This window comes from Myripristis murdjan, chromosome 16 (assembly GCF_902150065.1).
Source record: "Myripristis murdjan chromosome 16, fMyrMur1.1, whole genome shotgun sequence".
NCBI lineage: Eukaryota > Metazoa > Chordata > Actinopteri > Holocentriformes > Holocentridae > Myripristis > Myripristis murdjan.
Window position 1 is genome coordinate 31953790 of NC_043995.1, and position 18382 is coordinate 31972171.

Consider the following 18382-nt stretch of genomic DNA (forward strand, 5'->3'; position numbering starts at 1 on the left):
CTAAAGTTACTCTATTCTGATCACTGGAGGAGGCTTTGGGGTCCGTTTGTAATTCCCTGTTCATTCAGTGTTGGCTTCCAAACTACAGGGTGTCCATAAAGTCTCTTTACAATTTAGCAAATTTATTAGAAAAGCAAAAGCCATCAAAGCATGTTCCTGTCCACATTTACACACCCGATTTGTGAGGGACAGATAAAATCATGACTGTTGATGAGAAGCCAAAGTTGGATTGGTACGGTCCTTTAAGTTGTGCCTCGGGTTAATTAAAATAATCTCTTTAGTCTGAACTGCAGCAGCCGTGCTTAGACTGGATGTCTGTAATCAGACAATATCAGATAAATTAAAAAGGAAGTCTGTGTACGTGCAATCAACACAAGTCACTCGAGCCTTTGACTTGACTTTAATGCTTTTATCTTTTGCTGCTGAATCAGCGCCTCTGACTGGGCGGGGCTATCTGCGCGGTGGGCGGGGCCTTAACTCAGCCATTTATGGAGCTGGATCTCCTCCAGGCTCGGCCGGTCTTCTTCTCTGCTTCTAAGACACCAGCGAATCAGGTGACGGCATTCTGACGGACAGGAAGTGAGGGGAGAGGCGTGATTGGACAGATTTTGTCGAAGCGACCTACCTGTGTGGGACCCCGGCTGTTTCCCCCTCTCACCTGCAGAGATGCCTTTAGGGAAGGCCACTCGCCCCCGGCTGATCTCCTGAATGGTGTTGAAGGGCGGGAAGCCGCAGACGAGGCTGAACAGGGTGACGCCCACCGACCAGACGGTGGCGGGACCGGCCAGGTACTGACCCCGGCTGAACCACTCAGGGGGGGTGAACTCCAGCGTGCCTGACACACAAGACACCAACACGGAAACATCCACAGGTTCTTTTGGTATTCAGCTATCAGTAGTTGCAGTGGTAGTTGTAGTAGTAGTTGCAGAATCAGTAGTACTTGTAGCAATAGCAGCAATATTCATTTAGGTGTAAATATTATCATATTTTCTATTGATTTCATTCTTGCTGTAAACACAAACGCAAATTTGTGTCTAAATTTGTGTCAAATTTGCTCTGAAATGAAACCCAAATTGAATCCTGTAACTTTTTCCACAGTTTTTCTGATGATTTTAAGCAGCTCCCAGTGTAATGAGCACAGAAATATAATTATTATCAGGGGTGTTTTTTTTTTTTTTTTTAACGACTTAATCACTGATTTTTTTTAATTGATTTTTTTTTTTTTTTTTTTAATTGTGTGATGATGTTGGCCCCCATAGCAGCCATTTCACTGCAGGCAGAGCATTTTGTTAAACTGGACGTCGCTGTAGAAAATGACCTCTGGTGACCTCTAGGAGAATCACAGCCTCATCAAACTTTACAGACACAAACTAGAGGAGGATTCAAAAAATAAAAATTGCAATAAATTGTTATATTGAATGGCAATACTTGTAGAACCACAATCACATATCGAATTGGCACCCAAATATTGTGATCGTATCAAATCAGGAGATAAACATGTCGTCACAGCCCTAAGTGATGGTGGTATCTGAGTCCTCATAGTGATTGTGGTAGTAGCAGTAGAGGCAGCTGCACCAGTGACCAGCAGAAAACTTTGGCAGTTGTGTGATAATTAAGGTTTTAACAGGGAACGATGCCACAGCGACTGTAAAGCACAAAAAAACACCGCGCCACAGGATGTTCTCTGACCTGCGAACTCCTTGTACACGGTGTTCTTCAGCAGATCGCCGCAGCCGAAGTCGATCAGCTTCACGCAGTGCGAGTCGGTCTGGATCAGCAGGTTCTCCGGTTTGACGTCGCGGTGCAGGACGCCCCGCTCGTGGCAGTGGAGCAGCGCCCCCAGCAGCTGCGTGGTGATGCTGCGGGCCAGGCCCTCGCTCAGGAAGCCCCCCCGGTCCTGGCAGAAGGTCACCAGGTCCTGGCACGGCTCGGGGCGCTCCAGCACCATGATGTAGCGTGTCGGCTGGTCGAACCACTCCAGCATCTGCAGAAGGTGGGGGGAGCGGGGCTCCACGGTCACCTGCTTCATCAGAGCGACCTCCAGCGGCAGCGGGCCGTCCTGACCGGGCTTCAGGGGACAGAGCAGAGGATTTGAATAGACAGAGAATAGACCTCACAAGAGTGAGGAAGAGTTAAAAAGTCATCCAGGAACAGATTTTGGTGGGTAAATTGCTGGCATCACCGTCTCAGAGGCAATCAAAATGATTTTCCACCTGTCGAGCCTCTCCATTAAATTCCAATTTAGCATAAAAGGATGAAAGGTCTGCACTCGGTATTTTTATTTCCTGCTTTTTTATTTCCAGCCGGGGATCAGAGCTGCTCGGAGTGTGATTGACGCAATGAAGGAAGCCTCCGCCAATGATAAAAGAAAAAGAGGAAATTGAATTTGAATTGAGTGCAGACCTTTCATCCTTTTACGCCCTCCAGCTACCGGCCCACACACCTGTGGTGGAATAATGCAACAGTGCTGACACCTGCTGCTCCCTCGGCTCAAATTTAGTCAGAACAACAGGCAACCCTAAAGGGACGATTCCAAATTAAAAGCGAGGACGGATAAACACCCCGGTTTGATTCACTTACTGACTGAGGACTCGTGCGAGGACGCAGTGTTCATTTTGACAGCCAGTTCCCATTTTCGTCTCCTTCTTTTAACTGCAGTGCATTTTAGTTTCAGTCACTTAAATTTCGTTAGGGTCGTGTTTTTGTCAACGAAAAGTGCACTGCTTTTAGTTGAACTACTTTTTTTTTGTAGTGCTACTGAATCATTTTTTGCATTTTATTCTTTGTAAATTCTTCCTTAAATTACTTGTCAGTGACCTGCACACACAGACTGATCATTCCTCATCATGACTTCTTGATCGGATCCTTTTCAAACAGGTCAGGAGTAGAGTGTTGGTTCATCTGTTTCTGGCATTTTTCTCGGAGTTTCTGGTGTGTTCGTATTTGTTAACAAAGATTTCAGCTAGGTAGCAAGATTTCCTCAGTTCTTGCCAACAAGGGTTCGTGTTTCTTTAGTTTTCCTCTTGTTTTCCATCATAGTTTGAGTCACAAAACTGACTAAGATTCACTGAGGACGGTGATCTGCAGCAAAAAGCCACGAGCAGGGTTTCATCCCAGCCGAAAACCTCCAGTCGTGGCTTCTGATGGCTGCAGGTCACAGAGATCAGTAATGTCTTTTAGCAGGAAATTATGCAAATACAATTTTCAGCTGTAATTAATCACTGAAACCTTTACTGCTGATTGTAATTTTGATAAATAGTTGATCATTTCATTCATTTATCGAGCAAAAATGCCGAACATCGTCTGATTCCAGCTTCACTGAGATTCTCAGGCTGTCTTCCTTTGTTCATATCTTTATAAAATTAATGCTTTTTTCTTTTTTTGTGGCTGCTGGTCAGACTGAGGAAGACATGTGAAGACCTCACTGATCACTTCCCATCAGACTACGGCTTTAGTTTTCACACTTTGTGCCCTAAATGATCGATTGGTCAGTTTTATTTTATTTTATTTATTTAGTTACTGCCCCATCGATTGCCTATAGTGCCTCAGCCTCTGGTCTTCATCGTATTTTACTATTTTACTTCATTGCATTTTATTTATTTTACTATTTATTCACTTATTTATCTTACTGCACTTCTTAGTCTGTTTTTAATGTGGTTTTACTGTCTCTATTGTGTTGTGTGTGGCTGTTTTTTCTGCTGCTATGGCACTGTAATTTCCCTGCGGGGATTAATAAAGTTTATATCTATCTATCTATCTATCTATCTATCTGGATCGATGAACCAACAGGGAGAGAAACTCAAAGTTAAAAGCAAAAAGTCTCAACAGTTATCCTGCAAATAAAGCGTCCAAACACTCACCATGTCCAGCTCGTCCTCGGCGCGGGCCTTGGACACGTACTTGATCGCCACCTGCAACACAACAACAGAGTTTTGAGTTTTGCGCCGTCACCTCGCATGAACTGCACACGTGAGCCGGCGTTCCCTCGTCTCAGCTCGCACATAATGGAATAAAAGGCACATCCAGTCGCAATATTAAACAGACTGAGGATATTAGACCTGGAGAGCCTAAAAGAACGCCAACACATAACACAAGTAAAGACATAAAAACAGAGTTGTGTTAGCGGCTGGCCTCAGTAATGCGCGGAGCAGATAATAAAATGTTTGCACTCGGCCGAGACGCCGCAACAAATTAATTAAGCAACAAAACGCCGTGTGCCCACGAGCCGCCCCGCTGAAAGCTTTCTCATTTTTTATCCGTGACAGACACAAAGCGCACATCTGGGACATTTTTGTCCTCCAGGATTGAAGAAGACACTGAGTGTTTTCTAGCCGAGGGCCTGTGTATTTTTTCCCACGATGCATTTAGCACTGCCAAAGGAGATAACAGAGCAACAATATAATCTATGCCTTAAAAAAAAAAAAAAAAAAAAAATCGAATCTCTTCGTTACGCTGACATTGTTTGCATGAAGCGGCCGGGTCACGTTGCTCTTGTTGATTCTTTGGGAAATAAAACACGTGTGTGGGCGTCTTTGTGCTCGTTCAGATTACACACACACACACACACACACACACACACACACACACACACACAGGTTTGTGTTTTTACGCTTTAAAGGTTTCAGAGGCCCAGCGGTCAGGAAACACTCTGAGCACATAAATCACTGTGGAGACTTTGAATTCAGTTGAGCAAAACAGAAGAAGAACAAAATGGTAGTTTGATGATTTTCACCCAACCTTAACAATAACACCGCAGCACCGACACCGAGATTTTCCTCTTTTCTTTCTATCACGGTCACAAAGTCCGCCCAAGTACACAGTTTTCACTAACAGATGCCTGCACAAGCCCTTTATGTCTGGGTTTCTTCCCAAAGCTTTAAACAAATACACACACAATACAGGGTGTCCATAAAGTCTCCTTACAATTTAACAAATTTATTACAAAAGCAAATGAATAGACAAATCTGTGGAGATTATTACAAAATGAGGAGTAGATATTGAATTTTTTTTTTTTTTTTGCCTCATTTAATCCACCTCTATATGGGCACCTTTAGCTGCACGAAGCACATCAAGACCGGACTCGATTTCTGTCTTGATCTTTAGCTTCAGGTCGTTGATGTCCGATGTGATTAAAAACTTTAATAACCACCGAGCACAAAACAAATCTGATGAACATATCTCATCAGCTGCTTTTGTGATAGATGTTTAAATAGACTTTGTGGACGCCCTGGAGATCAAACTGCTCTACTGACTTCTGCTCTAAAACATCGTCCCCAAACGTCCCAAACAACATTTCTTCGTCCAAAAACTTACAGGCAGGCCGTCACACTTGCGGGTCCCTGCGTAAACGGATCCGTAACCTCCTTTTCCGAGCAGAGGGCCCTTGGCGTACCGCTCCAGCAGGCGAGCTGCGGGGAGAGGTCAGAGGTCACACGTCACATGACGGATACCACAGATTTAGGAAAATCATGTTTTCTGTCAGATTAACACATTACTTATTATGAACATGATAAATCTAATATTGATTTCATGAATGATACATAAATGCAGAATTTCATGTGATGATTTTTTTCTGCATTGATTTTATATTAATTTATATTAATGGATTTATTAATTATATGATTAATAAATAAAAGCCAAGACTAAAATGGAAAACACACAAAAAAGGTAAAAATAAGCATTAAAATTAAAAATTAAGAAGAGGAAATGAATAAAACCAATAATATATGAATGTCTTTTCAATAAAAACTGAAAAAATACAGATTAACACAATTAAATTGTGAGTATTTTTTGATTTCTGCTTCACTCACACACACATGGTCATCACCACAGGGGGCGCTGAAGGTGACACAGCGCCCCCTGTGGTGACCAGGTGGGAGGCCGTCTGTATATTTGGCCTGAGTGAACTCACATCTGCCGCGGCGCCTGCTGTCCTCGGGCTCGGAGGCGGCCGTGGCCTCTCCTCGCTCCTGCTGCCTCCTCTGGCGTTGCCCTCGCAGCGCCCGCCGGGCGGGGGCGGGGCCGGGGGGGCTCGGCTCCGCCCAGCCGTCCGGGCAGTGCTGGGGGTCGAAGCCCAGGTGGCAGCAGGGGATTTCGTGCGCAGCATCGGGAGGTTTGGCGAAGGGCCCCGTGGAGAGTTTGGGTGCTTTGGAGGCTCTGCTGGACGAGGCGGGCGTCGAACCCGCAGCCTCCTGAGGGGCACATCTCTTCCTCTTCCTGCATCCCTCTTCCTCCTTCAGAGCGCCATGAAGCAAGCCACGACGCCTGGGGGCTAATGGGATATCACACACACACACACACACACACACACACACACACACACAAGTATTTCACTGATAACAGCAGATTATGTGATGAATGAAATAAACATTCAGAAATTCATTCATTGTCATAAACATTCAGAAACAGCGGTATGGCCCTTTAACTGTAAACTCCATGAGGCGGTTCCTCAGTTAAAGGCGACTTTAAAGTGTCCAGGAAATGACGTCACATGACCTCCACTTCCTGTCAAACAGAGCGCCGTAAACAGTGACATCATCCTGCACCAGTGGCTGTGAATTCAAATTAAAACCAATAAAACCCTCACACATCCTTAAAGGCCCCGTGCTGTGCACTTTTCCAGGGAACCACCTCAGATCTGTTTATGTTATGTTTGTTAAATATGTTGTAACGTTAACAAGCAAATGTCACAGGACGGAGTCACGCTAATCAAAATAACAATAATGTCTGGTAAAAGATAACGTGTTTTTGCAAAAATTAAATGTGAAAACTCCATCGACGTAACGACAGTCTCACTTTCCACTCGATAAGATGCAAGGCTGCTCTGCAACCAAAACTGCATCTTTCAGGCCATTTGGCCTTTAAACTTCCTCTCTCGTGCGCCATATCCCTTCAAAATAAAAGTGTGTTTCTCTCCCAAACTGAGATCCTGTTGGTTTGAACTTGAGTGATCCTTCCCTGCACCGTGTCCCGCCCAAACTTCCTGTTTCAACAGGAAATACGTCAAATGATTAAATTAAAAGTGCATGCAGCCAATTCACTTCTCCCTTTGTCTCGTCTACGTTTCTCCAATATTTCTGGCGTTATATAGCGTTTTAATTCTTTAAAATACCGACTTCATTGTGTGAAGCCTTGAGATGAAATGCTGTTCCTGCTTACAAAGACACTTTAATTTAACAAACACACAATCCCTGTTTTCAGGCTGGAGAGATGTGGAAGATGATGGTTTCTGCTGTGATGTTCCCTGAGAACACGTTTCTGAAAGGTTTGACATTTCTGAGGGTCCCAGCGCTCCGCCGTCCCTCCGCCGTCTGACGAGCCTCATGAGAGAGAAGTCGGGCTTTCACCGCGGCCTTTGAAATGTTTTATTCAGCCGAGGTCAGCAGGGAAATCAGACAATTATCATTTCATCGTTTCACAGCGAGGGCCGGGGGCTCCACCGGGTCAGGGAGGAAATTGGTATGACCCGAAAATGTCACACACTCAACGCTCAATCTACTTTTTAATGGGATCTTTTTTTAATTAAACAACAGAATTTCAATAAAGTTTCAAAGTCCTGCATCAACCAACTTCACTTCCTCTGGACAGAAACCTTCACAGCTGTGTGTGTGTGTGTGTGTGTGTGTGTGTGTGTGCTCACCTGGATCCGGGCCCTGGTCAGGGCGTCTGCGCAGCAGCATGCTTCAGACGTGTGTGCAGGTGCAGCTGAGCGGCTGCATGCAGGGCAGACTGAACGCTGCTCTGTGAGCTCACAGCTGATTGTTCTGTCACAGAACCCGACGTCACAGAACCTGGAACCTGCAGCCTCTGCTGGAGCTTCGGTTTGGTTTTAATTGAAGCTGCTGATATTTTGTTCACCATCTCTCCCATCAAAGGGTTATTCTGTTTTTAAAATTAATATTTGTGTCCAACAGTTTATCATATTATTGCCACTAAAAGATATTTCCCTAATCATTTTCATATCATCACCCCCCCACCCCACCACCCTGTAGAACTGAAATGATACAAACAGTACTGACAATAAGAAGCTGTGCAAAAAAATATACTCACAAAAAATAAGTAAATAAATGAATTAATTACTTACAAAGCGTGGTCAAATAAATAGGCCTAAGTAAATACATTTAAATACATAAATATAGACACATATACACATATCTGTTTGATATACATATATATGTGTGTATATACATACATATATATATATATACACACATACACACACACACACTATATATTCATTTATTGATTGATTTATTTAATTACTTTTTATTTTGATGTGCTTTATACAATTTTCCACAGTCAGTCTGGCTTCTTGGTTCATGGTGGGTCGCTTGAAAAAAAAAAAGAAATTAAGGCAAATAAAAAAATGTCTTTTTTTAATGGAAATGACAGAAACATTCATTTCTGATGAGGCTGCTGTTGGATTAACGTGGATTATTTTAAATCTGACTAAAGCTGTGGTGAAGCTGCAGACTTTCAGCTACAAGGTGGCGCCGCTTTGAATGAACTTGAATGAGGCGTTTCTCAGAGGCTCTGACTGAAGATGAAGAGGAGGAAGAGGAGGAGCGGATTCAGGCCCAGACAGAAATTTAGAAAACTTTAACCAGGAAGTAACAAGCGGCTGTGACCCGTCTGCTGGAAAGAGAAGAAGAAACACTCACTTTACCGTAAAAAAACACCCCAAACAACAGACAGCAGTCCAGCCTCAACCAGCGCTGGAAACTACTTGATTTCTGAGGTTGTGTTTGTTTGTTTGTTTGTTTGTTTGTTTGTGAGGAAGCCGTGTCGCTGCTCACTGAGGGTCGAGGCCTCGGCGGCGGCGAGGACAGTGACGTCTGAGCTGCTCGATGATCAGAGAGCGAAGTGGATTCTCTGATGGAGTTTCAAAGAAAAATGTCCTGAGAGCAGCGCTCCTCAAGGACACAGAGAAACCAGTGACTAATGCAGCAAGCTGTGTGTGTGTGTGTGTGTGTGTGTGTGTGTGTGTGTGTGTGTGATGGCCACACACTGAACACACTGGAAACTCTTTTCATCTGTTTTATTTCAGTCCCTGTTTCCACCTGCACTAAAATGTCACCTGCCTGCTTGTGATTGGATCCCAGTTTCCCGCTCAATATGCAAATGAACACACATTATTTCCAGAGAGGCGGAGTTTTATCGTCACAGTCACGGGAAAACAGCGGCTCCACGGTGAAATTCCTGCTCTGCCGGTCCTCCTTCCACACTGAAGACGTTAAAAACAGTGAAACTGAAAAGCGGCTGATTTTAGTTCAGAATCGAAACATCATCATCATCATCATCACCATCATCATCATCATCATCATCGTCAGCACGTGGACTGTGAGGAGACTCAGGTTCAGAAGAAAACAACACACCGGTTTGGATGAGCTGATAGACGATGAGAACTATTTTTTTCTTGTAAATTTGCAACGATTTCGTGAAAATTAAGTGAAATAAAAATAAAAGAGCGGCTTTCCAAAAAAAAAAAAAAAAAACTGTATTGTGGGTTTACAAAACTGAAACAAACTAGAATTACAGAGCAAATGTATTTGATTTTTTAATTTTTGTCAGTTTGGTTGTTCATGTTTCCTCAGTGAGTCCATTTTTTTAAAAAGGTTTGATGTTTTGTTGATTTTTTTTTTTTATTACGCAAGATGTTTTCTGACTCTGTTGAAGCTCAAATCCTCTAAACTAAAACTATTCAATCTAAATGTTCAGAGGAAAAAAAAACTCAGGCTTTCCGAGGCTTTTCCGAGATTAAAGTCGTAAATTTACAAGAAAAAACTTTAGGTAAAAAAATTTAGGAAAAAAAACTTGACTCAGACTTATTGAGTTTTTTTCGTGTAAATTTACAAGTTTAATTTTGGTAATTATGATTTTTCTCTGAATATTACCCAGCTCCATAATATGTTTTCCTCCCCACGTAGGAAATCATCATCATCATCCATAACACCACATGTGTATGTATCAGCCACTTCTTTATTGTTTTATTTCTCAGCTGTTTGCGCTCAGTTTTCTCTCCTCTGTTTTTCATTCTCCCACAGACTCCCATCATGCTCTCTGCTCTGCGGACGGTAATTTCCCTCCAGGCTCGTCTTCATTTTCTCCCGTGTCGTCTCTGTTCCTGAGCGCTTCACACACACGTCTCCTGAATGAGCTGTGATTCAGGCCGTCCCACCGCACCGCTTCATCATGTGTGAGGAACACACACACACACACACACACACACCTCTGTGGTCTCTCTGCCAGAGTAAAAAAAAAAACAGCTCATATGAAAAGGGGGTCAGGCAGCGAGCCGCTCTCATCAGGTTGGATTTTCTTTCTTTTTCAAACGGGGCTCACCGCCTCCTCTCAGCTGCACCTCCTCTGAGCTGGGCCTCCTCTCAGCTGCACCTCCTGAGCTGGAGCTGAGGGAGGAACCGAGAGGTGTGTGTGTGGGAGGCAGAGGGACGAGACCATGTGGTGTTTTCAGGGGTTCCCGTCCCGTCCCGTCCAGCAGGTTTCTGTTCCAGCTCTACTCTTTCACACCTGATCCAGTTAAGACCCACACACCTCTATGCACCCCCTGCTCAGGTAGATCTGTTTCAGCCAATCAGCATGAAGCCCTGAAATGGATCAGGTGTGAAAGAGCTGGAACAGAAACCTGCAGGACGGGACGGGACGGGACGGGACGGGATGGGACGGGGGGCCTTGAGGACTGGGTTGTGAACCATCGGTGTGTATCCTTTTTCCACAGGCACAGGTTATTATTTCTGTATTTATTGGAATATTTGTGAAGGATTAATGCTACAACTGTGTATTAGCGGCATTTTAGGAGCTTTTTCGGCAAAAAAAATCCTGAAGATTAAAGTTGTAAATTTATGGGGGAAAAAAATCACAAATTAAAACAAATTGAAAATTGAAAATTCTGAGATTGTAGTTGTAAGAAAAAAGTCAGAAAAATAGTTTTACTTTTCGGTGAAGGAAGCACATGTCCTGACTTTGCCTGTGCAGAATTAGAAACTCTAAATACAGACAGCATTTCAAAGTGCAACACACCATGTTTTAGTGCAATATCTGTTCTTTTTGTCCTGTTCATCATAGTCTCCTCTTTTCTGGCTGTGTGCTCGTCTCTTTATTTGTCATTATTTGCTCTGACGAGGGTCTGAACTTGAACGCACCTTCAGGTCAGCAGGTCCGGCCTCGTTCACACTGCAGGCCAATCGGCTTTGTCTCTCAAAGCGGATCTTTAAGACGGACCGTCCACACTGTTTATCTGCAGGTGATCAGATCAGATTTGTGCGGTCCACAAATCACTGATCGGCGTGGGTTGCTATGGGAACCACGTCAGTTTGTCACCACGGAGGCTGGAGAGACAGACGGCCGTCGTCTCGCCCTCCAAACAGTCTCGTCTCCGTCGCTTCAGACAAATTCAGCGAATGAGGAGGCTGAGACTAATTAACGTAACCATGGTAACAGCAGCCGCTGCCATGCACTTCTGTCACTTTGAACCGACGTTGTCGTTGTGTGTCGAGTTGTGAGTGACACTTTGAAATCCTGTTTGAGTGTCCGGACTGAGACACAGCTGTGGAAATGTGACCGGAGCCGCACTTCAGACCTCCAGATGTTTGGATCTGATTTGCAAAAAAACAGATTCTGTGTGGGTTTTATTCTTAAAACAGATTTGGGCTAACAGGCTGGCGTCCTGTGGTAGGGCCGTCCAATCAGAAGCCAGAGCTGGGATTACATCATCGTCTGGGAGGTTCAGAGCGAGTCTGGAGGCGCAGCAACAAAAAAATTAAAATCATTTCTGAACCCCGAAGCAAATAAACAACGAAACGTGGACAAAGTGAGTGGAAGGACTTGGAGGCTCAGAGCTCCGCTGGCAGACGCTGGACCAGGAGAGGACGGACGGACGGACGCAGCGAGACGCCGGCGAACGCGTTGCCTAGCGACGCAGCGTGACACCGAGCGGTTAGAGCTGCAGTAAAATACTTGTTAAAGGTTAATGCATCGATGATTTAAGTCTCTGAGAGGAACCGTTCGTCACGGCGAGGACTCTGCCGACGGAGAGCGGCACTTTGACTCGCTGGAGTTTTTTTCCCTGATGCTGCTGCTGGTTTTACATCCGGATGCAGAGCTGAGCTGAAAAGCAAATGAAGAAGTTGAACATTTTGCTCTCGCTCACAAGTTGGGCAGCTAACGTGTTATTTAAACCTGACACATCCTGTTTCTTTTTAATAATCCTCATGATTACAGCTATTATCCCCAGCCACCGGCTCCCTAATGGTCCTCTTTGACTACATCACACTCAGTTCAACACGGCCTGTCACTCATGACTGTGATCACGGTTTCTCTGGTGTTCCCGTGTTGAAGTGGCGCTGGGAAGAGTCAGCGTGGGAATCCAGATGACATAGTTCTCATTTTGTGGACTTTTGTGGTTTTCTCGTCACGTCTCTCGAAGAATGAATGAACGAAGCAGAGAGAATCAACAGTAAACATACAGGATATTTGTTTTTTGATTGATTTTTTTTTTTTTTTTAAATTCATGTATTGTAAATGAGATGGGACGGCAAGAGATGTAAAATCAACACTGCAAAAAGTCAAAATCTTACCAAGATTATTTGTCTTATTTCAAGTAAAAATGTCTTATTTCTAGTCAAACAAGCAAACAACGTTGCTTGTTCGTTTCTAGTCAAACGAACAAGCAATTTTTTACAAATTTGCTTGTTCCATTGGCAAAATTTGTTTCTTGTTTCAAGCTAATTTTCACTTGTTTCAAGTAAATTTTCACTTGAAACAAGTTAAAATTGTTTAAAGACAAGTTATTTCTGAGCTGATCATGTCTTATTTTAAGTGTAATGAGATATTTTGACTAGAAATAAGACATTTTACTTGAATTAAGACAAATAATCTTGGTAAGATTTTGACTTTTTGCAGTGAAAGAAGTTAATTCTCAGAGGAGGCGTTCCCGTGTTCCTCAGATTTCTGTGGCAGATGACAGGAAGCTGGACGAGACGTTCCTCAGCTCTGCATTCAGGGGTTTGGGTTGATGAATGAATGAATACTGAAGTGGAGAACGTATAGAACCAGGATAACATAGATAAGCTCCCCTTTCAACAGAGGTAAACAGGTTTCAGCTCCCCTCCTGCTCTGTGTGTGTGCACGCTCTGCGTCCCGGGACACAAAATGTTTAAGACTCTCAAGGCAAAGCAGCAGCGAACACAACCAGAACTGGAAAAAAAGCAAAAAAAAAACCCCATCTTGTGCTGTTCGTAGATCAGCGAACACAGTCCCATGTGACACGATCTGCAGCCCCAGCGTCAGGAAAACCTGATCAAGTCCACAAATCACAAAAAAACTGCTCTCCCTGCACAAAGAGCCGTCGTTTTTATTTGGGGACATAACAAGAATTTGCAGTTGAAAAAAGGTAATAAATCACTGCATGTTACCACGACACTCATCATGTTGCACAATGTTTAAAATCACACACCTGTCGCACCGTGGCGCCTCTGCTGGGTCCCGCCCCCGGCTGCAGGTGATTGGACGAAGCACGCGTCTGTCATGAGCCGACTCGTCCAATCAGATCAACGAACCGTCTGAGCAGCTCGTTCACATGTTGGTCCACGATTCTTGCTGTTTTAGAGGGAAAAGTGTGTGTGTGTGTGTGTGTGTGTGTGTTTCTGCGTGACATGAACACACAGCATCTGAAAGCCGTTTCACAGTGCATGTATTGTCATGCTGCTGCGGCTTTGACCTTTGACCTCTGTGATGACGTCACTGGAAACCAACAATAGGGATGAAAGTCCTTGTGCAACAAACTGACAGAAACACGGCGACTCAAACGGCCCTGACCTCTGCATGCACGCTGCAGTTTCTATTCTATTCTATTCTATTCTATTCTATAATAGATCGCATTAAAAAAATTCTCCAGGCAGAGCAGCAGGATATAAAGATGCCAGAGAGGAATTTGAAAGGAGTGAAAGGCTGATGGGAAAAATCACTTCCAACGTCTTGATCCTCTGGGTGGGTGGTGTGTGTGTGAGTGTGTGAGTGTGTGTGTGGGTGGGTGGGTGGGGCAGGAAGTCGTGGAGCTGATGGGAAACGTGGAGGCTGATAATCTCCACCATGACCTCACTTGCTAATCGGGTGGAATAATTACAGTGAATGCAACAAAGACGTATTGATTTTTGAAGCGGTGTTTTTCTGGATGAGGCTGCGACTCGGCTGCCGCTGCGTCCGCCGGCCGAGTCGACGCCACGCTCAGTTCAACACACCGGCAGGAAAACCACACACACCGCTCTCCGCATCACCGCACTGTTTAACCAATCACCTGTCAGCGTTTAGACATGAGAAAACGCTTTTCCATCAACGATGCGTTCACTGACAAACCCGAGCCGCAGGAAAACACCTGGTTTAGACAAAAGACTGAAGGCCAGAGAGGAAGAGGAGGAGGAGGAGGAAGAGGAGGAGGAGGAGGAGGAGGAGGAAGTCTTATGACCCACAGAGCAGGCAAGATGGTGCCTCATTTTGTTATTTGAGGAGTTACAGCAGAACGTTTTTCCTCTTATTTGTCAGTAGGGGTGTGCGTTACTGTAAAATCTGGAATTGATCCGATACCAAGTAAATACTGGGCCGGTATCCCGATACCGATACCAATACCGATACTTTTTTCTTTTTAAAGCAGCTTATATAGTGGAAGAGCAGTGTGTCATGATTTATGAGGTGAATAAATCATCAATAGGCTAAATCTGAATACATTTTCCTCACCACTAAATTATTTGTTACGTTTTTTAGCCGCAAACTTAACCACACGCATGTAAAAACACAGGACAAATTTTAAAGTCAAATAGCAAAAATATTTTTATTACTCTTAAATATGCAAACAAAAGTTTTTTTTTCTTCCTGACAAAACAAAAAGTGATCAGAACAATAAATGTATGCAATATTTTCAAAATCTTAAAGTGAGTTTATTATCATACAGTCGCTTTAATTATTCATTTATTTATTTATCTTTTTTTGGACGTTTGCTTTGTTTTTGCTGCATTTCTCTCTCGTTTCCACTACCTCACATTATTAATGCCTGATATATGTGCAAGTACTCATTCATAATGTGTTCTGGACGACGGTGTATCAGGGCCACTGCAGGGAGAAAAAAAAATACGGAGAGTAAAAAAGATTAAAGTGCTGAATTAATGAGAAAAAACTCAGATACTCTCTGGGATTAAAGTGGCAAATTTACCAGAAAAAAAAAAAAATAATGAAACAAAAACTTGAAAATTTTGAGAGTATAAAGTCGCACATTTGCAAGAAAAAAGTCAGACATTCAAGTCAAAATTGAAATCAGAAATTGCAAGAATTATCAAAAGAGATGTGATGTGATGATTTGCCGGCTGTTAATGATAGAATTTGATAGAATGATAGAATGATAGAATTTCATGCGATTCTTTTTCATTATCGTCAGGAGGAAAAACTCCCCGCCCGGCAGCAGCATCATCATCATCATCAGCCGCCAGAGGTGATGAGCCTGTAGCGATCAATAGTGAGCAATCAGTAATGAGCGATCAATAACGAGGAGTGCAAAAGGTTGTTTATGATATTTTCCATGTTTGAGAGTCGAGGAGCTCCGTCTGTCTGTCCGTCAGTCCCTGCATTTTTATCACATCCTCACACAAAATCACTCAACCTGCTTCTTTCTTAAATTAATTTGCTTTATTTCATGTCAGTTCATTGTGTTCTCGTGACGTTCACCATGAAATCCTGAATCTCTGCTGGATTTATTGATGAAATGATGAAATAATTAAAGACATGAATACATAAATCTGAGCCAGAGGATGTTTATTCAAGGCTGATCTGTCAAAGTCGGAGGGCTTCATTAATTTTCCAGAACTTTCTGTGAAGGTGAGCCTGAGGTGGTGTGTGGGCTCCCATCACACACCTGCACAGCAACATACAGTACATGCAGTACAATACACTGCAATATAATACAATATACTGCAATACAATACAATACACTGCAATACACTACACTGCAATACAATACAATACACTGCAATATAATACAATATACTGCAATACAATACAATACACTGCAATACAATACACTGTAATACAATACAGTATACTGCAATATAATACAATATACTGCAGTACAATACACTACACTGCAATACACTACATGCAGCACAATATACTGCAATACACTACACTGCAATACAATACAATGCAATACACTGCAATACAATACACTACACTGCAATACAATACAATATACTGCAATACACTACACTGCAATACGATACAATACAATACACTGCAATACAATACGATATACTGCAATACAATACAGTATACTGCAATACAATACACTGAAATACAATGCAATAAACTGCAATACACTACACTGTAATACAATACAATATACTGCAATAGAATACAAAACACTGCAGTACACTACACTGCACTGCAATACACTGCAACACACATTCAATACAGTACACTACAATACAGTACAGTCCACTATACTTACTGTCTGTGTGTGTGTGTGTGTGTGTGTGTGTGTGTGTGTGTGTGTGTGTGTGTGTGTGTGTGTGTGTGTGTGTGTTGGCCTCACACAGACGCCTCCACAGCTGCAGACAAACAAACTTCATGCAACAGCAGCAGCTGCAGCGTCACAGCAGCAAGCAGCCAGTGATCCACATCACACGACAAAAATACTGCACACACACCAGACAGGCAGGAGACCTGGGCCACACCTGTCAATCACTGCATCCAGGTGTGACCTTCAGGCCCTCAGGTGGATGAAATCACAAAGTGTAAACTGTGTCAAGTCACAAGTCTATGAGAAAAAAACTCCTTTTTTTTGGGTCGAGCAAATGAACAAAGAATCAGATTCAGTAAACCAAAGCTGCGTGGCTACTTGATCCAAAAAAGTAAAAGAAAAAACATTCTTCTGTTTTTTTTTCTTGTAAATTTGTGAGTTTTTTCTCATAAATTTACCACTTTAATCTCAGTGAGTTTGTTCTTGGAATATCAGCCCTCCTTTTCTCCCTGAAGCGCCATCTGAAGCGCCGTTACAGCAGAAAGTTTCTCTAAATGTGAAGCAGCTCAGGTCTCACCTTCACCTTAAATCTTGTTTTTCCTCCAACAGGGGAAAAAAAAATCTGCCAGTGGGATTACATAATCCCACTTGCTTCCAACGTTAATCAGCTCGTTTCCAGAGTTTTCTTGACTGAAGTGTCGTTTTCTCGCTCCTGGTCGCAGATCTGAGACAAGTGAAACTGCACTGGAAACAAATATGTAGTTATTCTCCACCTTTTTTTAAATAAAATTTTTAGTTATTTTATTTTTGCACCAAACAAAATGATCCACCTGGCAGCCGGAGCCTCCAGGGGTCAAAGTTCAAGAGATCGTAAACAAATCTTGACCTGAGGAAGGAGGAGAAAATAAAAACGAATAACCTTCATGTCGACCGCGCGCCCACAAACCGACACCTGAGGCCCGGCGGCGTCCCTGCAGCCGTTACCATGGCAACAGCAGGGCAGCATGTAGCCAGGGGAGCCGGGGCGACCGGGTTCAGCTGCACAGGCGGAGACTCCACACCTGGAGAACAGGTTCATCTATCGCTTTCTGTTTTTCACTCACCGATGAACTGTTTAGTGTATAAAGTGTGCAAAATAAAACCAAAGCCTGATGGGAAGTGATCAGAGCTAATCAATAACAGACGATTGACCCTTTAGAGTCAACTCAAAAAAGAGAAATAAGCAGCTCAGTGTTTTGTCCATCGGGGGGCAGCGCTGAGCAGAGTACATGGTGCTCAGTGCAGCTAAATGCTATAAAATGATCGATAAGTTTGATTGAAGATATTGATTGGTAATAAGCTTGTTGGGGTGTTAGGGCTGCTGCAGGGACGAAAAAAAATATAGAGCCAGAGGAGGGGGGATTATAATCTGAGAAAACAAGAACTCTGAGGTTCCAAGAATAAAATCTTAATTTGGGAGAAAAAACTTGGCTGTTAAAGTGATACATTTAAAAGAAAAAACTCACAAATTTATGAGGAAAAAAGCTTTTTCAAGTCATTTGAAATACAGTACAGTCGTTTTCAGTCATTTTTCAAGTTATGTCTGATTTTTTTCTCATAAATCTTTGAGGTTTTTTTTCGCTCATAAATTGAGGATTTTAATCTCAGGGAATTTTCTCAAAAAGTTGTGTTTTCTCATCAATTTACAACTTCAGAGAAGAGATAAGTTTTTCTCATAATTTTTTTTCATACATTTACAACTTTAACCTGAGAGAATTCCAGAGATTTCTTGTGGAGATTGCAAATCTGTGATGTTATGATCTCCAAATTTTCAAAGTTTTTCCTCATAAATTTGTGAATTTTTTTCTCATAAATTTGCCACTT

General features: G+C 42.9%; 2 protein-coding genes across 4 annotated transcripts in view; one reads left to right on the forward strand and one right to left on the reverse strand.

Annotated features, from left to right (window-relative positions):
• wdr73 (WD repeat domain 73) overlaps window positions 1–18382 on the forward strand; it is a 30156-nt gene that overhangs the window by 10133 nt on the left and 1641 nt on the right. Inside the window, exons 9-10 of one of the 3 annotated variants that reach the window (XR_003929528.1) lie at window positions 10044–10195; window positions 15443–15767. The gene's annotated coding sequence lies outside the window, so the exon portion shown is untranslated. Of the gene's footprint in view, window positions 1–7200; window positions 7509–10043; window positions 10196–15442; window positions 15768–18382 lie in introns of those variants that run through there. The other 2 variants (XR_003929529.1, XM_030071702.1) reach the window with 2 other exon arrangements.
• LOC115374331 (serine/threonine-protein kinase pim-1-like) lies at window positions 440–17597 on the reverse strand. The gene is made up of 7 exons (XM_030073187.1): window positions 17466–17597; window positions 5828–6233; window positions 5314–5408; window positions 3861–3911; window positions 1690–2068; window positions 659–835; window positions 440–565 (listed from the first exon to the last, which is right to left on the reverse strand). Exons 1-7 carry the CDS (start codon window positions 17595–17597, stop codon window positions 474–476), a joined length of 1332 nt encoding a protein of 443 aa, XP_029929047.1. The 3' UTR covers window positions 440–473.